The sequence below is a fragment of the Dioscorea cayenensis genome, chromosome 14 (assembly GCF_009730915.1).
Source record: "Dioscorea cayenensis subsp. rotundata cultivar TDr96_F1 chromosome 14, TDr96_F1_v2_PseudoChromosome.rev07_lg8_w22 25.fasta, whole genome shotgun sequence".
NCBI lineage: Eukaryota > Viridiplantae > Streptophyta > Magnoliopsida > Dioscoreales > Dioscoreaceae > Dioscorea > Dioscorea cayenensis.
In genome coordinates, this window is record NC_052484.1 from 18,449,615 (window position 1) to 18,474,593 (window position 24,979).

General features: G+C 36.8%; 2 protein-coding genes across 2 annotated transcripts; both read left to right on the forward strand.

The window, feature by feature from the left end:
* The first annotated feature begins 412 nt into the window (after nucleotides 1–412).
* LOC120275518 (dynamin-related protein 3A-like) lies at nucleotides 413–11,523 on the forward strand. Its single transcript, XM_039282127.1, has 20 exons — nucleotides 413–955; nucleotides 1,458–1,740; nucleotides 1,876–1,904; nucleotides 2,012–2,113; nucleotides 3,187–3,255; nucleotides 3,344–3,403; nucleotides 3,601–3,714; nucleotides 5,348–5,396; nucleotides 6,930–7,036; nucleotides 7,283–7,375; nucleotides 7,476–7,568; nucleotides 7,679–7,816; nucleotides 8,223–8,336; nucleotides 8,938–9,036; nucleotides 9,164–9,206; nucleotides 9,669–9,814; nucleotides 9,911–10,057; nucleotides 10,483–10,535; nucleotides 10,691–10,790; nucleotides 10,917–11,523. The coding sequence occupies exons 1-20, from the start codon at nucleotides 548–550 to the stop codon at nucleotides 11,154–11,156; spliced, it is 2,487 nt and encodes an 828-aa protein (XP_039138061.1). The 5' UTR covers nucleotides 413–547; the 3' UTR covers nucleotides 11,157–11,523.
* Nucleotides 11,524–15,991: 4,468 nt separating this feature from the next.
* LOC120275786 (conserved oligomeric Golgi complex subunit 2) lies at nucleotides 15,992–23,571 on the forward strand. Its single transcript, XM_039282484.1, has 12 exons — nucleotides 15,992–16,520; nucleotides 17,237–17,428; nucleotides 17,552–17,885; nucleotides 17,974–18,135; nucleotides 18,585–18,684; nucleotides 18,758–18,973; nucleotides 19,060–19,174; nucleotides 20,528–20,728; nucleotides 21,274–21,375; nucleotides 21,910–22,032; nucleotides 22,105–22,239; nucleotides 23,247–23,571. The coding sequence occupies exons 1-12, from the start codon at nucleotides 16,080–16,082 to the stop codon at nucleotides 23,358–23,360; spliced, it is 2,235 nt and encodes a 744-aa protein (XP_039138418.1). The 5' UTR covers nucleotides 15,992–16,079; the 3' UTR covers nucleotides 23,361–23,571.
* Nucleotides 23,572–24,979: the final 1,408 nt, after the last annotated feature.

Below are 24,979 nucleotides of genomic sequence, written 5' to 3' on the forward strand. Positions count from 1 at the left end.
ATAAGGATTAAAAAGACAGAAAGTACATAATTACATGACCTGTACAACAATTAAACTTTTTAATGAATTGTCAAATAGACAGATAAATATAGACTACTTATAATGGTTTCCAGATTTTATAGAAAAATCTTCATGTTGTACAATGCTAAAGGAGTGAAACCAATGTTTTTTTCCCAGAGAAGTAGATTCAGGTAATGTTTCTCTCACAGAGAATCTATATTCAGGTCTCTGAGTAATTCTGATAAACACAGTATATAAACAGTGTATAAAAAAAAAGGTTAGATGAAAATTTAAAATTTGAACCCATCCAATAATAGCAATTATTATAGTCATTTTTATTAAGGGGCAAATTAAAAAAAAGCTTCAACGGTTCAACTCGAGAGCATTTTCGTCATTTTTTTAAATTTTTTTTTTTTTCCAAGATTCATTTCCGAGTTTTCTCCGCCTTCCGAGCCCGAGCTTTTTCCATCGTCTCTTCAGCCTTTCAAAATCCCACGCTAGGGTTTTGCGCATCTGGGCTTCAATCGCATCCAGATTTGATCCTCTAATGGCAGAGGATCATGCCGGTGGTGCTGCCGGCGCTGGCACTCCCTTGGCGCCCTCTGCTGCGGAATCGAAATTGGCGGAGGCGATAGGAAGTTCGGTGATCCCGATCGTTAATAAGCTCCAAGACATATTCGCTCATCTTGGGAGTGACTCGACGATCGATCTTCCCCAGGTGGCGGTGGTGGGGAGTCAGAGCAGTGGGAAATCGAGTGTTCTTGAGGCCCTCGTTGGCCGGGATTTCTTGCCCCGTGGGTCGGATATTTGCACGCGGAGACCGCTGGTGCTGCAGCTTGTTCAGTGCCCTCCTCGTGTTGATGGTGCTGGTGGAGAAGGGGATGAGTGGGGGGAGTTTCTTCACTTGCCTGGAAAACGGCTTTATGACTTCTTGGAAATCCGGAGAGAAATTCAGGTGATTATTTATTTATTTTATTTATTTATATTTTTAGTCCTTCAATTTTTGGAGCTTTGCTAGTTAAATTTGATAAAAACTTCTTAATAGTCAGAATTGATAATTCCGTTTTTGGTTTCTGATATTTCGAATTTCTATTTGTTTTTACAGCACAAACTGGTGCTCCTGATTATTTAAAGAGCAAATCCAATGCATGATTTTTCATTGTATTTGTTATTTTCGTGTTCCGTCTAATTTTTTTTGTTACTGTTTAATTTAATGAAATGCTTAAATTTTGGTTCTCAAAATGCTCTGTTAACAGTGATGATAAGTACAACATATTTTAATTTTGGCAATTAGGTTTTCATCTTTAGTTTCTGTTTTATTAAAATATGTGAGAATACTGTTGTATTAGCAGTATTATTTAATCGCACAATAACTGTTTGGAAGTTCCTGTGAATGTTCAATCGCGCTGCTAGCTTTATTGTCTGAAGTAACAAAATTTGTGGCCTGTATGTGTCAGGCTGAAACTGATAGAGAAGCAGGAGGGAATAAGGGGGTTTCAGACAAACAGATTCGTTTGAAGATTTTCTCTCCGAATGTTTTAAATATTACTTTGGTTGATTTGCCTGGAATTACAAAAGTGCCTGTTGGTGATCAGCCAAGTGATATTGAGAATAGAATTAGAAACATGATTAGGTCCTACATCCGATATGAGACTTGCATTATCTTGGCAGTTTCACCAGCTAATGCAGATTTAGCAAATTCTGATGCCCTTCAGATGGCGAGGATTGTTGATCCGGATGGTAATTTTATTTTAACTATATGACCTTTTCATTTGCAAATCTCGTTTGGCACTGGGCCCCAAATGTACAATTTGTGACAGATAAGCCAAATATCAAGTCAGACTTTGGATTTTAATATATCATTTTTCTTCTCAGGTTCCAGGACAATTGGTGTCATCACAAAGGTATTGTATTTCTTGAGCTTGTTGATGCATGGTCCGACTTTGTCTGCTGTTTCTAATTTGTCATTTGTTATATTTGGTAACTCTTCACCCTTGCTTTGTTGGTTCAGTTGGATATAATGGACAGAGGCACTGATGCCCGTAATCTTTTAACGGGAAAGGTGATCCCTCTTAAACTTGGTTATGTGGGCATAGTGAACCGTAGTCAAGAGGTATGCCATTTCTTGATCAACATGATTATATTTGTTTTGTGTGAGAGTCATTATTTATTTCTCACAATTACAGAGAAATTTCATCTTTGGTAGATTATATGTGCCTGTAATTATGGTTCGATGGGTTCAAAATGTTTTCAATTGATCATCCTGAACATGAGAAAATTTTAAACATAGATAGGTGTTAGGAACAGACCTCTGCTTGGGGGAATATAATGCAAATTCACATCTAAAACTTTTACCATCCTAAAGTCTCTAAATTAAGCAAATCCATAAGGGCCCCATTTTTTTCATAGTAAGTGGAGAGGAAGTGGCCAAAATAGGTTGACTTTCCATGTGGTGGTTATTCATTTCACTGTATGTGAGGAAGTAACAGTTTTCTCACTTTGCCTACTTCCTTCATTTTAGTTAAATGTCACTAAAGTATTTTATTGCATCTCCTAACTACCCCAATCCCATTGGAAGTGTCGTGAAGCTTCCAATCACTTTGGTGCCCATTCACTTCCTATGAAATGAATACCTGAAATGCAATTTTCCACCACTTCCAACCATTTTAGCAAAGTGTGATTTCCACCCACTTCTTCACTTCCTGACACTTGCGGGAAAATGAACAGGCCCTAAGTGGAAGTTCCATTTAAGCTCTAATGTATTGCTCCCAATTCATTTTATTCTCTACTAATATGCGTGGAATTGAAATATTTGCTAAAGGTTAGAAAACTGCCATCATAGTAACTCTTATATTTAGGTTATGTATTCAAACTTTTTCTAAGGCGCATGTTTTTTTCTTTTTCTTTGTGCATTTGATACACTTTAGATAGCTAGTGCCCCTCTTTGTGATAAAACAAAAGGCCTGTTCAAAAGTGGTTTGGTGGTTTTTGAGAAAAAACTGACTTATTCTACTCCAAGAAATTTGCTTCAAAACCAATGAACAATCACTGGCAAACAACTTGATGATTAGGTTCTTAAGCAGTCATTCTTTTGTGATAGGATGGTTCTATTCCTTTGCACTATTGTGCATCATTGTTGGTTTGTTCAGTTCCTAATCTATCTGTTTTGTTCTCTCAATTGGTCAGGACATCAACCAAAATCGTAGCATCAAGGATGCACTTGCATATGAAGAGAGCTTTTTTCGGAGTCGACCTGTATATATTCCTAAATTAGTATTAAGTTATTGCACCTGCTGCAATTGTACTTTTATGAATATAGTAACTATTTGGTACTGGTTTTTAGGTATATCATGGTCTCGCTCATTGCTTGGGGATTCCTCAGTTGGCCAAGAAATTGAATCAGGTATTCAACTGGTTTTTCTTTAGAAAATTCTCGAAGTCCTCTTGAATTTCCATTGGCCCTAACCTGCATCTTTAATTATACTAATCTATGATTCTTGAATATATCTTCTTTAGTCAATTTAGTTCCGAGTAATCTCTTAAGTCCATCAGTTACATAATGATCTATTTACTATTGATAATTACTTGTATAATATGCAGATTTTGGTACAACATATCAGGGCAATTCTTCCATCCCTTAAGTCTCGCATAAATTCTCAGTTGGTGGCTGTTGCAAAAGAACATGCAGCTTATGGTGATGTTGCAGAATCAAAGGTATTTACTATTTCTCAATGTATTGCCTACTCTGTTATTCTACATTTACATTAAAGTGTTCTTTTCATATGTGAACCAAAAAGGTTAGCTCCATTCTTAATTCTAAGAGAGATATGGCACATGGTTCTTAACTATGTTTTTCCCAAGGCATGTTGAAATGTGACAGTTGCTTGGAGAGGTCTTCTTGGTGAAAGTGCCAGGAGCACATAACCTACACCTTCCATGCACACAGTCTAAAAAGTAAAAACTAGCCGTGGGGGCTCGTAGTACATGATTAACTACATGTTTCCTTCTTACCTTGTCATATATTAATTCGGTTTTGTTTACTTCAAAGTAGGTTGATACTTTTTATAGTTCATCACGCATTTGCCAATCTATTGCAGGTGCTTGTTTTTAAATTCAATGCCTACTAAGTGCATTTCTTGTCAATCTATGTACATACCTAAGCATTTGCCACTGATTGTAGACATTCTGAATTTGGTTTGCACAATGATTTAGTCCATAAACCTGGTTTAGGTGCTAAACCCATTCCCCAACCTCATGGGTAAATGAGCAGCAACTAGGGCACTAAAACTAAAATACAAGGATGACTTTCCAATCAGCACTTCACACCTCATCATTGATTTGATTCACATGGTCAGCACCCAATTGGAAAGCCAATAAACCACCTAAGGAAATGCTTCATCTTCACCATAGATGTCAATAATTGTAATAGCTGACCTCACCATTACCAAGAATGCTAGCTGTACTATTAAGGAAAACAAATGCAAGCCATGCTAGATGAGATATGTGGTAACTTTTGTAGGATAATGATACCTATATTAAAATAAACTTTAAGGTGAGGAGTGAAGAGGTAGGAGAAGGAAGGCAATGGGCTTGGCTTTTATGAAATGCGGGTGGCAAAACTTAGTGGTAGAGACCTATTGTGCTTGCCAAAATTTCCCCTTTTCTGATGTCCAGCCATTTTGTGATGCTAATGTGATGACTGTCTGTCCTATACTCCTATGTGGAATGAGAATCACCACTATCACCCAAACATGGATGCCTATTAAGATATATAAGGTATTCTTTATCAGAGTATAAAATCCATGTTTGAAAGCAAATCCTAGTGTGTGCATTTGGCTTCTTTAAAAGATGACATTTCTTCGAAATTTCCAACGACCATATACCTTTCTTTAGTGTTATTACTTATTAGGAATCCAATGTCAAGACTGTGAACTCAGTGGTTACATTGTTTTTGTGGTGGACCTCTTTATTGCTCAAATTTGCTTTGTCCAATAATTGAGTTCAATCTTAGACCACTGACAATGAGCTTCCTTTTTTTTGTTTTTTGTGGGAATCTTCAGCTGCTTCTCTTTTGATCTCTTTAGTCCACCGGATAGTTGATCTAATTCAACGTAATATTGTATTCTAACTGTATGGTTAATTTCATACAAAAATTTCCTTATCCCTTTGTTTAAGCAATGGTTTTCTTATAATTATAACTGTATTTCTAGCTGTCAACTTTAATTGAAATTTCATACAGTTTGCTTTAGTATTCTAGTCCTATTGCTTGTGCTTTCTGGTGGTGATACTTTGACATTTTCATTTGCTTCTTCATTGATCTTTGCAATCTGTATTGTTTCAATTACAGGCTGGCCAAGGAGTGAAGCTCTTGAATATTCTCACAAAATATTGTGAAGGTATTGTATATCCCTCTAATTTCTGGTTACTAGATGTATTGCCTTTCATTCAAACAATCATACGATTATATATACCCTCTTTTAGTTCATGAAGCAGATCTTGTTTATTGACAAGCTTGAGATACTTATGGATTAGGAGCTTGAGATACTTATGGATTAGGAGTTTGTTGCCATCTTTTAGGCTTTTAAACTTGAGAATCAGGAAGATTTGTAGTTTTTGGAAATGGAGCAGAACAGAGTGGACTTCCATTACTGCTATCATATCCATCATGGCATCATCTATTTGAACTTGAATATTAATTATGTTTGGACATTTTAGCCTGCAACCATTTTAAAACATTTGGGTGTTTTCATTGTGAAAATATTAATAGGTAACCTGTGTATGTCTCTGCCTTTATTTACAAATTGCAATCAAAATAAATTATAACTAGCAGGATTTTATGAGTCAGTTGTGGAATTGGAATCCTGTCTTGCAGTCAATCATGCTAATCATAACAGGCTTTTACTGATTAGGGAAAATCCCATCCATAGATGTTCAAGTCCTACTTTGACATGATTCACAATATAATTAGGATCATGGGATAAATTAGAGCTAGTTATGATAAATATTAGTTATTCTGTTTTAATACATGTATGGTAAAGCCTAAAATTATTGAGATGTGGTTTCCTTTGTTCTGAATTAGATCATAACTAGTTCTGAGTATGAGAGGAGCCAAAAGACTGCTGCCTTACTCGCCATAAATCCAGATTAAGTGGAGCATGGAGAAGCATAGTAGTTTGTATTATGTCACTATGATTTATTACTTGGGTCTCAAATATTATGTAGGCGGGCTTCACACGATGATCAACTAATGATTTTAGATTATATTTTTGAGGATGTTTGTTTTTCTGGGTCTGGGAGTGAGAGTTAGGGTAAATAACTGGGTCATATGACACTGAGTTGCTTGACCCTTCCTCATTTGAGGGCACCACGAAGCTGTCTTTTTGATTCAGCTATTGATGTTTCTTGTACTGATCCTGCCTGACACCATCACATAGGATAGCAGTATTCATGAAAATGATATTATATTTGTTTCTTACGCAATAATTGTTCGCATTACACATAATGGTGGATAATGTAGGAAGTTAAAGCAGTTTTATGGATGTTGCTTATGATCACAGATAATATTATGGGCATTTATAGATCTTTAGAATGAACATGTGCGGAATATACAAGTCATTGATGTGATGGTGGTCTGGCCATTCCATTTAATTTTCAGATGACTATCTACCTTCTTTTATGTCAAATTTCCATTGAAAGGCATAATAGCATTACACAACAGGCTATTTGATGTGCATGTGCTACACATTTTGTAGTGATCTTTAATGTGTCCCCTAACTGGAAGAGTTGTGTCATGAAAATTCAGTGTTTTTTTTTTGTCATAAATGATTTATTAACCTTGTCTAAACAAATTGTAGAGTTTGAATTAATTGATTAATTGATATAGCTTAACAAAATTGCTCTCAAGATGCCAAAATTTTATTCTCTTGCAGCTTTTTCTTCGATGGTAGATGGGAAAGATGAATTATCAACTGATGAACTTTCTGGAGGAGCAAGAATTCATTATATTTTCCAGTCAATCTATGTGAAGAGTTTGGAGGTTATTGTCATTGTTCTATTTGCTAGTTTGAAGTGTTAATTTAAGTATACAATTGGTTTCTTGTATTTTCCTATTAATAGATGGTGTTTGGTGCAATGCACTCCGGTAAGATATGACATTTGTCCCGCATTAGCTTTTGTGCATATGTATTTGTGGGCTGGCCATTGTACTTGTCCAAGTTCACTTCGTCTTTGATCCTTTTTCCTGCATGCTTCTTTTCTTAAAATGAATATAATAATCATGTAGGAAGTTGATCCATGTGATGGAATGACTGATGAGGACATTCGACTGGCTATTCAAAATGCTAGTGGACCTAAAAGTGCTTTATTTGTGCCGGAGGTAGGTGTTGATAAATGTTGCTTTGTGTGGAAACTTCACACTTTTTATTTTCTCCTCATGTATTATAATTATTAATGATTAATTTGCAAACAATATTTAGGTGCCATTTGACATTCTTGTAAGAAGGCAGATTGGTCGTTTGCTTGATCCGAGCCTTCAATGTGCAAAATTTATCTATGATGAATTGATCAAGGTACAAATTCCCTCCTACTTGACGAATTGTTACTAAATTTAAATTTTAGTGATATCAAATTACCTTTTGTCTTATTCTTTGGAGTCAAATGCTTGTCTTCCTCATATCAGATGAGCCATCGGTGCTTAGCTGGTGAGCTGCAACGGTTTCCTTTTCTTAGAAAGAAAATGGATGAGGTAATCTGGAGCTTTTTAAGAGAAGGTCTTCAACCTGCAGAGACAATGATAACTCACATGATTGAAATGGAGGTATACTTATGCCTTTCTTTAATTTCTTTTATTTTGAGTTGTCTTGAAAGAAATGTTTGACTAAATTATATTCCATCATTGAATTTTTCCTCATTATGTTACATTTTCATTTTATTTTAAATTTTGGTATGGTGAATTTTTTAATACTTTCTTGATTTTATTGAAGGATCAGAATTCATGATTATGGAACATTTTATATTTGTGAAAGATCTTATATTTTGCGGTGTAACAGTGCCCTGCAATCCAAGATAATATATTTTTATAAAAAGAAAACTTTATGGGACATAGAAATTGTTATCAGTATGAAATTCTGCATACTGTGGCATTATAATTACCATCGTGTGATATTATTTTTTGCACCTATTGTTTAGTCAGTTGCACTGATCATATTAATTTGGTCTTGCAGATGGATTATATAAACACATCTCATCCTAATTTCATTGGTGGCAGCAAAGCGGTAGAGATTGCACAACAACAAGTTAGATTATCTAGGGCACCGGTATCATCAGTGAGGTTAAAGGTTTGTATATTATTTTATTCTGTAAGTTTGTTTCTTTAATTGCTGTGTCTTTGGTGTCTTGCGTCTATGTCTTTATATATGGACTTGTCATATAACGCTAACGAGATTCTTGAAGCTTATTATTTGACTTGTGGTGTGACATGTTTTTTTTTATGGGTCTTTTGTACCCATCAATTAACTCTTCCAATCTAGTCTGTCTGTCTCTTGTAATCTTCTAGATTCTGAAAGTTGAATTTGTTCTCTTGATAAGATGCAAAGAAGCTAGCATGATGTTTATTTGATGGATACTCTTCATACTAAATGTTGTAACACTGGATAGACATTCTCTGGCTGATATGCACATTGGATGGCGTTCCTGTTAACAAACTTGGCAAAAATTTATAAGTTTGGTTAATGATCACTTCAGCGTGTTGTAAAACAATCTGAAGACTTGATATATGAAGTGGCTACATTCATACTCATGCACAGGCTGCTACATGGTTAATTGATGTCAACATGTTATATTCCTGGATTCAATTAATTCTTATTTTGATAACAATAACACCTGATTTTCATGCATTTTGGTAAGCATGTTATTGATATTTCTTATGTTTGGGTTTAGGACGGGGAAGATTCTGATAAGTCACAAGCATCTGAAAAAAGTCAAAAATCTCGAGCTATTCTTGGTAGATCTACTGTTAATGGAATTGTTTCTGATCAGGTATAGGCCATTCTTTGTCTTCTTAGATTACCTTGTCTTGCAAGTCTTGCTTTTTTTTTTTTTTGGTCAATGCATGAGCATGAGCCACATGTGATGTGGTTATCTCTTTTCTTTGGATACTGAATAGGGAATTCATCCTGTTGCTGATTCTGAGAGACCAAGCTCTGCTGGTAAGTGGATTATTTATTATGGATATGTTTATTTGTGGAATAAATCTGTTGTTTAGCTGGTATAAACAGATTTATGTTTAGCTCTAACCATTTACCGATGGTCATTGAGAAATTGCAGTTATTAGTGGAATAGCTAGCCCACTTTTATTCCACTTTTTTACATTCATTTTTTCACTAAGATATCCCTCTGGATATGTTGGGGATAAAACATGGATATATTTATCCTCATTTTTTGGGTTTAAAAGAATTGCATATCCAGTAGTCCCTTAGTTGTCAGTCAAGTCATAAGAGCTCTGGTATATTTTACCCATGCCCATCTTATGATCCAATTTAAAAGGACACTATGTTGTTTCTCAGACACAAAAGTGAGATACTCCTTTGACCTGCCAACACTTGCACTTCTGTTCCATGTATGCAAAAGAAAGAAATCCATTATATCATCTGCCCTTTTGGATAAATCAGGTGGTGCAAAATCAGCTTGGGGCATTTCTTCAATATTTGGTTCCAGTGATAATCGAGCTCCTACAAGAGATAGTTCTCCTAGCAAGGTTTACAGTATTCCTGTGCATAATGTTGAACAGTCATCCTCTATGATTCAATTAAAAGAGGTATAATTGCGTTTCTTGCAACTTAATCTATCCTCTTATTGTTTATCTCCATTTAGTCAGTTTCTCACATGGTTGCTGAAATGCATTGTATCTCAGCCGCCTATCATTTTGAAGCCCTCAGAAAATCAGACGGAGCAAGAGGCTATGGAGATAACCATCACAAAGTTGCTATTAAAGTCGTACTATGATATAGTCAGGAAGAATATTGAGGATTCTGTACCAAAGGCAATCATGCACTTCCTGGTAAATGATCTTTATGATTGTTTTTCGGAATGAGATCTCGGTGACTTCTATTTCCTTCGCTCATCCTCCTGCTCAAAGTTTCACTTCATCAAGGTCATTTTTTTCATATATATGCAACTAGCGGTCCCGTATGCTTCAATCAATCACTGAAAATTAGTCTCGCAACAGAAAATCTTGTCCACTCCTTGTCTATGTTATTTAGATATAAATCTTTTTCCTCTTCAATTCATTGCCCTGCCTACCAACATTTCTCTCTCTATATATCTTTTACTCTTTTAATGGAGCAGTGTGATTCACACAATCATAAATGAAACGGGAGCTTGTCCTCGTAAACCTTCTTGAAGTGTAATAAAAAAAAAAAGAGGAGATTTTAGTTTATTGTTTTTACTCTACATCCAGTGACAGAGCTGCCTATTACCATGCAGGTCAATCATACGAAACGGGAACTGCATAATGTTTTTATCCGAAAACTCTACAGGTAGCAATGATTATTTCCCCGGTTTACATTTAATCAAATCAGCCTATTTGTTGGAAACTTGTTTTTTTTCCATCTAAACTCTAGCTTATGCACTTGATTTATTGTTTTTGTTTAAATTTGTAAATCCAGAAAACTCATCACTGTTGTCTGTGCAGGGAGAACCTATTTGAAGAAATGTTGAGAGAACCTGATGACATAGTTGCTAAAAGGAAGCGCATTCGAGAAACTTTATGGGTTCTACAGCAAGCCAATAGGGTATGTTTTTTCTCCAAGTTTCTGCCAACATTTACCTCAAGTAATCATTACCATTGCGAGTCCATGCTCATTGATGTGTTTGTTTCCTCTCATCGTCTCTCTCGCCAACTTGATTGATAACATCAGACACTGGAGGAGTTACCACTGGAAGCTGATACTGTGGAAAAAGGCTACAATCTGGAAAATGATGCAACTGGTCTGCCAAGGCCACCATCATCCTTCTATGCAGGCAGTGAATTCAGCACATCCTACAATTCATCCCCTAGTCATCCCAGATCAAGGAGATCTCTGCATTCTGGAGAGCAAACCCCATTATTTTATTCGAACTACGACGCCAACGGAAGCGGACATCACTCTGGACAGTGAAACTATTCCATCACTGATGGCTGAATCCGGAACTGTTTCGGGCTATTGTTTATGCCAAGCGACCCAAATAAATGATACCTTCGCGTTTACAGAAAATACAATTTTAGTGTCGACATCTTGAACAAACAGTGTAACTACTGCATCAGTGTTGATAGAAATGCATTAATCCTTGTATAGCCTAGAATGCTTGTTGAAGCATATGATTGACTCGTCGCCTTTCTAGTTTTGGTAAAAGGAAAAAGAAGAGAATGGGAAAATTATAATGGTTAATATGTGTTTTGATCCTGGTATTTGGGATCCATTTTTTGGTAAATGTAATAACAGTACTGATTGGAATAGCCAAGAATATGATTTGTGTTTTCGACATCTCGTTTTGTTTGCAGAATACTCTAGTTAATAGTAGCAAGTTAGATGCTGGGTGTTGAATTTAACCTTTCTAAATTAGTTTTTACTGTGGTTTTTGAACTATATGGTTATATCCAACCTGGTCTCTGAATTAATATAGCTATACAAATAACTATGTCATATGACAATTTTGAAGTAAATATAAAGTCAATCTCTTCTGGATTTATGATGAAAGTGAATGTTGTGTAGTTTAATAAAGTATATCTAGTTTTGAAACATTTGAGGGTTTCTTTCCCCTTAAAAGGACTCTGCAGCCAATGACTTACCCAAACTATACTACTCCCGGCATATTGCTTGTCATCGCAATAAACATTTATATGTACTTAATATATCATATATCATCACTTACAAGCATCCCTCTAACCCTCCTATGCATATAGCTTCCAATATCATCACATTTATTTTACACCATGTTGGAAATATTATAGGATTCATTTACAACACCAACCAATTTTAGAAGATCTAGGGGTGTAATCAATCGAGTTTGAACCACGTAGTAAGCTACTTGAGCTCAAGCTTGATTGAAAAGTCGTTGCTTGATACTCAGCTTAGATCGAACTCGATCGAGTTTTGTTTATGTAACTTGGGGTTGTGGCAGACAAGGAGTTAATGGCTAACTCCAAGGTGGATGGTGGGGACTGCCAGCATAGGAGAGCATCAAGACCCAATCGGGGTGTGTTAAATTCTGCAAAATATAAAGACTTCATAATGTAGACAAAGCTGTTCAGCAATGGCCTACACCTACTTCCATCCGTAGTCTTCGGGGTTTTCTCGGGCTTACCGGTTATTATCGCCATTTTGTTGCCCATTATGCGACCTTAGCTGCCCCGTTAACCGATCTACTTCGAAAGAATGCCTTCATCTGGACAGCGGCAACCTCCACTGCATTCCAGTCATTGAAGAACGCACTTACTCAGACCCCCGTCCTTCAGCTGCCGAACTTCCGTGACCCATTTGAAGTTCATTCAGATGCTTCTGCAACCGCTGTCGGGGCCGTCCTTCTCTAAAGTCGTCATCCTGTGGCCTATTTCAGTAAAGTGCTGCCACCCCAACTCCGTATCTCCTCGGCATACACACGCGAAATGTACGCCATTATTAAAGCGGTCAGCCGTTGGCGGCATTATCTCTTAGACCGACATTTCACTATTCAAACCGACCATCAAAGCTTGCGTTCCATTCTTCACCAGACGATCCAGACCCCAGATCAACAACGATGGGTAACTAAGCTTCTCGGTTATGATTTTGACATAGTTTACAAACCGGGATCGAGTAACGTTGTTGCGGATGCCCTCTCCCGTATACCCCCAGCCTCTGCTGCGATCCACACCTTTACCACTGTCTCTCGACCTCTCTCGGCAATTTATGAAGCTCTCCGTCATTTCTATAAACACCATGCTCCGTCCGCCACATTACTCACCAACATCAAGCAACAGCCGGCTGACCACCCTGACTTTTCAGTCTCCAATGGTCATTTGTTTCATAAAGGCCGATTATTTGTTCCTCCCGAGACGGCTTTATAGCAACTTATCATCTCTGAATTCCATAATACCCCCGTCGGCGGTCATGCAGGATAGCAACACACTCTTATGCGAATTTCCAGCACATTTTATTGGCCTGGGTTGCGCACTTCAATTTGCGACTTCATCCGTAATTGTTCCCATCTGCCAATCTGTTAAACCTTTCAATACAGCTTCCCAGGGGTTACTTCATCCATTGCCAATTCCCGGCAAAATCTGGGATTCCATTTCCCTAGATTTTATTACACACCTTCCTTCTTCGGCTGGCAAAAGTGTCATCCTAGTTGTCGTCGACCGCTTATCCAAGCAGAGCCACTTCTCAGCCTTGGAAGCTCACTTCTCCGCTCCACGTGTTGCTGATATCTTCCTCAAGGAGGTGGTCCGTCTTCATGGTATACCGGCAGTTATTGTTTCTGATCGTGACCCCGTTTTCATGAGCCATTTCTGGCGTGAGCTCTTTCGACTTCATGGTACTCAACTCGCCATGAGCAGCACGCCTATCACCCACAGTCCGATGGCCAAACGGAGATCCTTAATCGATACCTTGAAGATTATTTACGTTGCTTCGTCGCCGATAATCCTCGCCATTGGCTGCGATTCTTACCCCTCGCCGAGTGGCACTACAATTCGGCATGGCATTCCGCCATACAGATGTCACCCTATGATGCTGTTTACGAGCGTCCACCACCCACTCTACTTGACTACATCACCGGTTCTTCTTCAGTTGCTGCTGTTGACGACCTTCTCACTGACCGTTCTACAGTTCTCCGCACTCTACAAGCAAACTTGCATCGGGCCCAAAATCGCATGCGTCTTCAGGCCAATGCGAAACGCACGGATATCGTCTTTCAAGTTGATGATTGGGTCTTCTTAAAACTCCAGCCCTATCGGCAGATCTCTATATCGCGCCATGCACACCATAAACTTTCCAAGAGATTTTTCGGACCATTTCGCATTATGGAACACATTGGACCCGTCGCATATCGCCTAGCCTTACCTACTGATGCAAAAATTCACAACGTTTTTCACGTTTCTCTCTTAAAACGGTGTGTCGGCGACCCTCAAGTTCAACAACATCCCCTTCCTGCGGAATTCATTGATGACCATCCAGTTTTCAAACCGGTTGATATCCTGCATTCCCGCACTCTGCAAACCTCGACAACACCCACACGTCAGTTTTTGGTTCAGTGGGAAAACCGATCTGCGCTGGATGCTACTTGGGAGGATGAGGCTAACATCCGGCTTCACTTTCCCGAGTTTCACCTTGAGAACAAGGTGGGTTTTCAAGAGGTGGCCATTGTGGCAGACAAGGAGTTAATGGCTAACTCTAAGGTGGATGGTGGGGACCGCCAGCATAGGAGAGCATCAAGACCCAATCGGGGTGTGTTAAATTCTGCAAAATATAAAGACTTCATAATGTAGACGTTGGATGTCGGGTAGTCATTGTTGTGTGATGGGGGAGGAATGTCATTGTAGCTTGGTGAGAATAGTGTTCTCACGGGGAATGGTGAGAATTATTGTAAAAGAACTCTGATATATGTGCAACCAATGAAAGTAGTTTGGGTAGAGAAATATTATCTCCCCACTTCTATCCATCACTCTGTCTCTTACTTCTCTTCTTCCTTCCTTCCTCTCTTCCTGTCACTTTATCCCCTTCTCAATCTGTAATCAGCTCTTCCCTCCTCATCTCCCAGCCAGGGAAGCGCTACAGGGTTGACTCAATACATAAATCGAACTACCTAAGCTTGCTCAATTAAGCTAGATAAAGGCTAATGAACTCGGTTTAATCATAGATATTTTTATAGTGAAGGCTAACCGAGGAGCTTGGTGAAAGGTTAAACAAGATTGGTGGGAAAGTTTAAGTTAGAGGTGAGGGGAAACTACCATTAAGATACCCCATGTCGAGGTGTGTTTTCCCTTCATGATATATAGATTTGGTAATAGTCATGTCAATGAGTATCTCAGCTACTTCGGGGGTTTTCTTGTTACAGGTCTTGGATGAATATATATGTTTATATAGTATTGTGAGGTATATGGAAAAGGATTGTGTCTTCGAGTTTATTGTCTTGACCAGATAGGAGTAGATAGTGGGCAAAATATGAGCACATGAGCTCTTAGAGCTCCTCTAATGAGAGTAAAGTTGGTAATTTCAAGTGAGCCCAACATGATGTCTTGTATTAGTTTAGAAAATGGCTTTCAGAGGATATGCAAAATATTCACCATACATTTAAGAAGAATGTGGTAAGATGGTAAAGATGGTGAATGGAATGACAAAGTACACATTCTAATTGTTAACATCACTGTACATATTATATCATTTTTATCCTTTCACTTCTTTAGATTTCTAGTCCCACAAAGTCTATTATCTTCTTTTGAAAGTGGATGATGTCTATATGACTGATACAGTAATATGGATATCGTTCTTTTGGGTTATGCTTATTTAAATGTTTATGTACCTACTAAAATTGATTTACAGGTATTCGTCCCGTTATTGTTTATTTTATAGTATTTATATTTACACATTTCATTAACTATTTATTGTTTGATATTTTTGTTTATATATTTCACTATTTATTATTACAAAACATTTCATTTAACCAAACCCCGTAATGCCATCTTGGTTTTCTTAGGAAATCATAAGAATATTAAATTCCTTACAAAATTATAACACTTACATAACAATGGTCCGTTAACGCAATGGAAATATAGAACATTTCAACGAGGCATTATGTGACTTCTTATAATTTTTTAAACAGACAAAAAAAAACCTAAATGGGACAAATAAAAAGAACTGAAAAGAATAATAAAAAATTAATTTAGTTTTGAAACAATTGAGGGGCTCTAATGAAAAATTCTTTCATAAGTATATGAGTGCATCTAAAATTTACATATCTCTAGAAAGAAAGGTCCGAATCTCGAGGCAGTGCTTCTGTTGGATCTGAAAGGCCCGGTGAAGTCCTCATCGAGATCTCAAAGTTCGAAGCTTTGCCGAAGAGACGCCATGCCGGAGCTCCACCCTTCGCGCTCGCCGGCGGAGCTCTTCGGCGATTCACCACCCCATTGGCTCGAAAAGTCGGCGTTCAATCGGCCGGACTTCGACGCCGAGGCATACATCTCTAGCCTCCGCTCTTTCGTCCCCCTCGAGAACCTCTCCGTTGAGCTCCAAGCCCATGTGAACTCTCTCCAGGCTGAGCTTGTTGATCTCATCAACCGAGACTATGCCGACTTTGTCAGCCTTACTGCTCAGCTCGTCGACGTCGACGCTGCAGCTGCTCGAATGCGGGAGCCCCTCGTTGAGTTTCGCGGTAAGGTTGCTGCGCTCCGTACGGCTGTTGATGCGTCTCTTGCTTCTCTGCTTGCTGGGTTGAGGCAGCGGGCTGCGGCGGAGCAGGCCAGGGAGGTGATTGAGTTGCTGATTGATTCAGCTCATGTTGTTTCCAAGGTTTGGATCGATCTCGAACCCTAAATTATGAACTTTTTTGTTTAAAAATGTTTTGTGTAAATTCTCGGCGGATCTGGCCATCCTGATTAAATGTGTTTCTATTGAGCTGTTGAAACTTGTTCACATTATAAATTTTCTCGAAAAAAATCATTACTTTATTTACCAATTTCAAATAATTAGTGAACTTGAGATCTTGAAGTCATTCTTTTTTGTACGGAACTTGGATATTTCCATTGCATTGTTTGGAAGGCTTGGTATAGCAATGAGATGATGAAATTGTGACTCCCTGCTTCCTTGTGGAAGCAACATTTGTGAATAGTCGCTGTTCTTTTTATAGTATAAGCAAAAACCTGGGATGTGATAACCTTATGATTTTTATTCTGTCTAGATTCCTTGCAACCACCATCAACGTTTCTTGATTTTGGATTAATTTTAAAACATTCAAGGGCGATTGGATAGTTATGTTGCAGAATTACTGCTTTTATAGCCCAAATCGTCCTCTGAAAGTTAATGATGGGAGCAAGTAATTGTAAGTTTGCATCTTAGTCCCCTGCACATTTTAATAGCTTTTTCATAATTTATGTGAGCTCTGCGTCATAAGCATGTATTCTGTGATAGGCAATTAGGCTTGCATTCTATTTTAACATAAAATGTTTTTTTTTTTTAATTTTTCTTTTTGGAAGCATTTTAGTAGCTTTATAATTTTATTTTTGTAGGTTGAGAAACTTATCAAAGAGCTGCCTAGCACACCTACTGATTGGTCAACTGTGGATGATGTACCTGCAGAAAAAGGTACTCTAGCTGAGATTAACACAAGTGGGACAAGCATTAGAGAGACCCAGAGCATTCTCTTGGAAAGAATTGCTAGTGAGATGAATAGGCTCAAATTCTATGTCAGCCATTCAGAGGTCAGTTTTTGTTCTCTTAAATTATTTATATTTGTTTTTAAAGAGTTTGTTAACATGTAGTAATTTTTGTTAGAACTTAGACTTTTGTGTTTCATTTTTACATTTTCAATTATTGCATTACAGGGCCTCCCATTCCTTGAGAACATGAAGAAGCGAATTCATGAGGCCACTTCATCTTTGGATGGTAGCTTGGGTCATTGTTTTGTTAATGGCCTTGAACATCGAGATGCAAATGCAATCTACAATTGTTTGCGTGCATATGCTGCTATTGACAGCACTACAGCTGCTGAGGAACTTTTTGGCAAAACTATTGTCTCTCCCTTAATTCAGAAAGTTATTTCTCATGATTCACCAGTGGTTGGTGGGGTTTCGTCTGAATTGCTTGAGGGAGATTACCAGCAGATAATGGACTTCATTACGAATGACTGCAAATTTTTGCTTGACATCTCTTCATCAGGTTCTGATTCTTTACTGCAATACTACTTATTTCCTCATGATAACACTTTTTTTGAAATATTATCGAGTATCTCATTATGATTTTTCAGCCAATTCTGGGTTGCACGTTTTTGATTTCTTGGCCAATTCTATACTGAAGGAAGTTCTTTTGTCAATTCAAAAGGGGAAACCTGGCGCATTCTCACCTGGAAGACCTACAGAGTTTCTGAAGAACTATAAATCAAGCATGTTGTTCTTGGACTATCTTGAAGGTATTTTTCAATTCATGCTGAAATCAGGTTTCTTGTTCTTTTCTGAAGTACCATTTTTTCTCAAGTGTAAGTCGTGAATTTGAGCTTTATAAGATTTTTAAGGTAATTTAGGATATACTGAATTTCTCCTGTCTCATTGTTATGAAACTCAATTAGGCTAAACAATGCTGGTATTTGATAGTTGTTGAAGTGATTTCTTCCATTAGGTTGTAAATGAGTCAAGCTTAATTGGCTTAGGGTCAGCTCAAGCTCAGTCAAAATTGGTTACTTTGAGCTTTTTAAATATTCAATTCTAACTTCAAGAACTTGACTTTGGGTTTGTTTAGCTTGAAATTGAGATGAGTTCAAGCTTGCCAAGCCAAAAGCTCATTTAAAGCTCGACTTATGTAATATTACGCTTCATGCACTATGTGCAGTTTTTGTTTCCTAACATTAAATCATCTGTGAAGGTTACTGTGCATCAAGATCAGCAGTTACTAAATTTCGGTCAGCACCTGTATATGTAGACTTTATGAGGCAGTGGAATGTTGGTGTTTATTTCTCACTGAGGTACTTATATGGAACATATTTGTAGAAAGACTTCCCTTTCAGCGGCCTGCATCAATTGATTCAATTATACCAGATTTCAGGAAATTGCGGGCACTCTGGATTCTGTCCTTACAGTTGGTAGTATTGCGCTTGTTGATGATTTAAATGACAATGAAGGGAAAGACCATAAGCTCCTGATGAGGCAAAGCGTTGGCTTGATGGAAAGCTTGAGATCCTGCTGGAATGAAGATGTGGTTGTTTTTTCTTCTGCTGATAAGTTCCTTAGATTGTCTTTGCAACTTATTTCGCGGTCAGTGGTGCTGCATTGTTAACTTCATATTTTCTAATATGTAAAATTCTCAATTAAATAGATGAACTTACTGAATTTGAAAACAGGTTCTCAAGTTGGTTGTCTTCTGGTCTGGAAGCTCGGAAAGCACACCATTTGAGTTCAAACTCTACAACAAACTCTGGGTGGGCTATTGCTGCAGATGTTGAAGATTTCATATATGTATGTGAACACTGAACCTAATATCATTGAATGCTGTTATAATTTGCTTTGTTAGCTGTTTCGTCTGTGTGATTTAATTGTTTATGCAAGTGTTTGCAGGTCATCTGCTTTAACTTGTACACTCCTGCACTTACTAAAACACAAATAGACATGATAGCACTAAGAGCACTTTAAACAACAGTATTTCTAGTTGTCTAGGTGCCTTTGGACCATCCTCACATCTGGCTTGAGTTGGTCCAAAAACTGGTCCTATTGACATATTTGGAGTTAAGAGGGTAGTCTAATGACCACGATTCATGCTTTAATTCCATGTCTCTGGCTATCAGGTTTAAAAGGATAGCAGTTCGGATTGGGGTTTTTGATTCATAGCTTCCTTCTATAATTATGAAGCATATATTACCAATCTGATTAATAATTAGTTGGTTTTTTGAAAGTATCTGCCAAATACTTTTTTAAACTATGGTTCCTGGGTGAAAGGCTTTTATGACTTAATTGTTTACAGTACGGTTTATTCTCACTGTTGCTTTAGTTTGTGGGCTTCGTATTTTTCTTAAATTCTTAATTTTAAACTTTTCAAATGGATGATTGCCTTTCCTGTGCACTTGGTTAGGCAAGCACTAATTAACCTTTCCCATATCAAATTGTCAATGTAGAGTTCACTTTCTATGGTTTCGAAGCATGAGAGCTAAGGTTGGAGTTCCTAGGCATATAAACTTATGATTATCAGTTTGCTGATGATTACATCACTTACAATGCTCTTTCTCTTGATCATGCATGTCGGACAGGTGAAACTTTCGAGCATGCCATAGTTTGATGACATTTTTTGCATATTTCCTGAATGATAGTACACTTATATTATCTAGTGGTAGAGCTTTGGTGTCTATATATATGTTTTTTAAAAAAAGGAACAATGGTCTGCATTCACTGATTTAGATGTCTTCTTTATTTCCTTGTTTCACATTCACAGCTTTTCTTGATGGAAAAAATTGGCATCCTTGAAGTACTTCGGTTAAAAAATCTGACAAGATTCAGTCAAATTTCTATGATCCACTAACATTGCAAATCTATAGTCTCTAGAAAATGGCAAATTGATAGGAGTTCAGGATCATAGGTATTGGTAATGATCCTCATAAGACAATTATAAAAACATGGTTTAAATGACCATCATTTGAACAGTAATACTGGGCCAAACCCTTGGTGTTACTTTGGGTCAAGCAGGTGTCTTGCTTTTACCTGTGACTCAAAATTGTCATTTGCGGACTTTTTTCAGTCTTGAAGTGTGGATTATTTTAGTGCATGTTAGTGTTTGCGTCGTAGTCATAGTGGTTGATTATGTGTCTTTTTTTTTTGCAGGTTATGCATGACGTACGTCTACTGATTTCTGAGCTTACCAGTGGCTTTCTTGCGAATGTAATTCGGTATCTTGAATCTTGCTCTGCTGATGTGCTTGATATAGTAAAGGAAAGTATTTTGCATGCCGCAAAATCTTTAGAAGATTCAGTACCTGCCATAATGGATGCCATGATAGAAGGAACAGCTGTGAAATGCATTGAGGTAAGCAGTGTGGGACTTTAAAAGGAAGTATGTCTTTGTATTCAGGTTCAGGCTAGTCTTTTATGATCATAGCGAGACATGCGAGTGCAGCACATACAGAGTGCCTTATGTTTATTTATTACTAATACATGCCTCATGTTTTCCAAGCTAGCCTTTTTTAATTTACTTTACATTACTTTAAACAGTTCACACCATCTCTTTCAGCTTTTGGATTATTCCTATACCACATCATGTTTACTAATCATGGTTAAGTTACCAAGATTTTTTGTCTTACTTTATGTGAAATATATTAAAGTTATTTTTATTGCGCTAATATCTGCTTTGTTTTTAATATGATGAGAAGTATTTAACACTTCTTTATGATCAAAATCTATTATTACACATGAAATGAGGTTTCTGTCTGAATTCAGACCTAAATTGCCTTGATCAATGACTGAAAAAATCATTTCTTTATGTGGCCAACTTGCGCATGACAATTTCCATTTCCAATTATTTGTAGTTACTATTTTCTGCCTGTGATTGGATTCATCTTATTTAACTTTCAGGACTTAAAACATCTGAAGGGAATCACTGCAACATACAGAATGACTAATAAACTTCCCGTTAGACATTCACCCTATGTGTCTGGGGTTTTACGCCCGTTGAAGGTTTGTGATTTTCTCTTATGTTGTGATTTAGAGCTATGTCCTTTTAAAAAATATGACAAAAGCCATTTTTTGTGATGAGTATCACGTAGGAAACATTGTGATATAGTTGGTTTTAAGGTATTCTGATTAGATGCTTCCAAGAATTTGTTATGCTATTTGTTCGGCCTTAATTATTTGTTATCGATAAGCCTAATTATTGTTACATATTGAATTTTTTCAATATTTACTTGGGTTGGAAGCATGTGAATGTGCATTTATTTCCTTGTCTCATGTAATCTGAAGCACTAATGTTTGCTGAACATTGATGCGGTTAGCTATTTCTTACTATCTGTTTTGTTATGTATTTGTGTTTTACGTTCTTCTGGAAAGTACCTTTAGTCGATAGGGACTGACGCAAGGTTGGACTCTGACTGACCGATAGTGATAATTATCCTACATGTGCTTGTGTTTTCTCCTTAGACCTGTCTGTTGTGGGTATCTTGTAGGTAATGATCTTTCTTCCTGACTTCCTTATATTCATTCTTTCATCTGTAGGCTTTTATTGATGGTGATCGGGTCAGTCACTTAACTAATGAAGCTAGGCATGAATTGCTCCTGGGTATTGCAGAAAGGATTACCATTCGTTATCATGACTTTGCAGCAGATGTTGTTAATGTGGTAAGTTATCATGCCAGAGACTGCCAAATTTTTAATCAAACCTAGCTGATGAATCTACTTTGGGAGCTGTAGGCTAGAAAAACAGAGACATCACTTCTTAGGTTACGCCAAGGAGCACAACGGAGGGTGGGTGCAAGCTCGGATACTGTGGATAACAATATATCTGATACAGAGAAGATTTGCATGCAGATATTCCTTGACATTCAGGTATGTGGACACTTGTGATGATTTTCTTTTTCATTTATATTACTTGTGCCAACAGTGCGTCATTATGCGGTGGGATTGTTAAGCCAGTATTTGGTGCATGATTTATCCAGAAATCTTGCTGACTAATCTAACAGTATGGTGCCATTTTAACTTGTAAGCTAGCTGTGAGTTCCACTTTGTACTTAAATTTCTTTGAAAATGCAAAAAGCCCTTCTAGTTTTGTAGAGTTTCTAGAAAATAATATCTAGTTGAACTATTCATTTACAAAGATTAATCTATTCAGTTCATTGACTGAACCATTCATTGTTGAACCATGAATGGTTGAACAATGAGTAAAGTACCCTGAGTAAAATACCCCAAGTAAAGCGCTACTGACCAGAGAGGGTTCTGACTAAAGACAAACCCTAAGTAAAGTATTTTCGAGTGAAGCGCTACTGAGTAAAGTGTTGCTGAGTTAAGCGTGCCTAACCCGACGAGGACGTCCTCGTCGGGTCTGATCGGAGGAGTAATGTTGCAAGCTTGGTTTAGTCCCACATCAGCTTAATTGAGAGGGAGTCCATGGGCATATATGTGGAGAGCAACCCTACTCTATGAGACCGGTCTTTTGGGGTTGTGGGTCCCCCACTGTGTGCATTAGAAGAGTTTCTAGAAAATAATATCTAGTTGAACTATTCATTACAAAGATCAATCTATTCAGTTCATTGACTGAACCAGTCATTGTTGTCATTTAATCTTTCATTCAATAACTGAATGAGTCCATTCATCCATGTCTTGGGGGAACTTTTCTGAAACTTGGGGTTATTGATCTTTCCAAAAAATGTGGGACCAATTCAGGCTAATCTCAAACCAAAACTAGGACTTCTGAACAACGAATAAAATGTTCCTAGTCACGCCATTTGTTTAATCCCCATGGATCACCGCAAATGAATCTCTTCCGTGTTTCTCAGCTTATTGATTCTTTGAACTTTTCTTTGTAGTATTCACTTGTTTTCCCTTATGTTCTATAGGAATACGGTCGAAATCTTGCCGCACTTGGAATTAGAGCAGCTGACATTCCAGCCTACAGATCATTGTGGCAATTAGTTGCCCCAGAAGACAGGCAAACAGAGATTGTTTTTTGACTTAAAATGTTGTTTAATGATCTTTTCACTCTTTTAATATATTCCCTCCATGTTGTTCTAAATTTTGTCGAGCTTACTCCCGGAGTTCATTATAGGAAATATACAAAATATTTTCGCTGTTATCGTCCTTCGGTGCAATTGAATATGTAACTAAACATAGCACAGAAATGCATACTATTTGATCCATAATGCAAATCCCTTCCATTCTCTCTCTTTTGTTCATGATTGAAATATACCGTTCTTCTTCAATTCTCTTAATAGACATGCTCAAAAATCAAGTTCAATATTGATGCAATTGATTCCTTGTTTTATCATTTTTTTTCTGTATATATATGTGCCTTCAGTGTATCTTTCTTTTGAGTTAATGGAAAGAGTTACTCTTGTCATATTTTTTTTTATTTGTCATATTTATCTAATTCATATTAATTAAAAAAATTGATTAAAGTTAATTCGTTATTTATATTTTATAAAAAATTTTATTATTTTATAAAATTATTTTGATTTAAAACTTCTCTAAGTAGAATATATGATTTAATATTTAATTAATTGTGATTTATTGAAAATCATACCAGTACATTAAATTAAAGGGTATATTTAAAAAAAAAATTATTTAATGCCTCATAAAATTTTTGATGTAACAAGTAAAAATAAACAAAGAAGAGCTTTAAAACATGACATGTAAAAAAAATAAAAACAACGGAGGAGTATATACAAACAGAGATGAACATTTTCAACTTTCATGACTTGAATTTAAAATATAAAAATTATGTTAAATATTTAAATATAATTAAATGGAATCAATGCATTTAAAACAAATAAAACATTAATGTGATGGAGGTTGCAATTGGTCACATCTAGGCAGCAGCAGTTGGGAAATAAAAGTCTATGCCCAACCTGAAAATCTCAGCATCAGCCCCCACTTAATTAGATGCTTTACTGATTTTAGGCCACCTATCAACATTACATAAAAGATCCCAATTAATGACCACCAAGTTAAGAGATTCCATAAATTTTAGTTACATGGTCTACCATGCTTATTTATTGCTTTCTTTATTTTCTTCTTCTTCAACTAATTGAATTAATAAATAAGGACAAAATCTTATATAATTCTTTTTGTATTATTAGAATTCTAAGTTTGAATCACAAAACTATAAACTAGTCTTATTTCGGTGACTTCAGTCCAAGGTTGGATTAACCATATTTGTTTTATTAGAGACAAATCAAGCAAATCTTGGTGTTAATTAATAATCAAAAAGTTAATTGGTAGTTAATAAAATACAGTTTTAGCATGCCAATCAAACTTTTCTATAAGAATCAAATTGAGTCAATTTTTTTTTTTAATTCAGTAAACTACATCGATAAAAAAATGGCTAGTTGAAAGATTATTATTACACTTACAACCTAACATTATTTGATAAGATTTTATAAATACATTAAAACAGTTGGAAAAAAAAAAGGTATAATACCCTAATTGATCCTCAGATCTTTCTCTTCTTTTTGAAAATGTATCACAGTTAAAAAAACACTCCCCAACACTAAGTGAGCATTTCTAAAAAGTAGAGGGACCCAGTTGGGGCGCTTTTTAACTAAGTGAGTACTTTTTCAAAAATAGAGGGACT

What these genes read in the sequence shown, in the direction of transcription:
- LOC120275518 (XM_039282127.1), top strand. Translation starts at nt 548, where the DNA reads ATGGCAGAGGATCATGCCGGTGGTGCTGCCGGCGCTGGCACTCCCTTG. An exon ending in CTCACATGATTGAAATGGAG is followed by an intron (nt 7,817 to 8,222) that starts GTATACTTATGC and finishes TTGGTCTTGCAG; the next exon opens with ATGGATTATATAAACACATC. An exon ending in CTATGATTCAATTAAAAGAG is followed by an intron (nt 9,815 to 9,910) that starts GTATAATTGCGT and finishes ATTGTATCTCAG; the next exon opens with CCGCCTATCATTTTGAAGCC.
- LOC120275786 (XM_039282484.1), top strand. Translation starts at nt 16,080, where the DNA reads ATGCCGGAGCTCCACCCTTCGCGCTCGCCGGCGGAGCTCTTCGGCGAT. An exon ending in GGGTTTTACGCCCGTTGAAG is followed by an intron (nt 21,376 to 21,909) that starts GTTTGTGATTTT and finishes TTTCATCTGTAG; the next exon opens with GCTTTTATTGATGGTGATCG. An exon ending in AGATATTCCTTGACATTCAG is followed by an intron (nt 22,240 to 23,246) that starts GTATGTGGACAC and finishes TATGTTCTATAG; the next exon opens with GAATACGGTCGAAATCTTGC.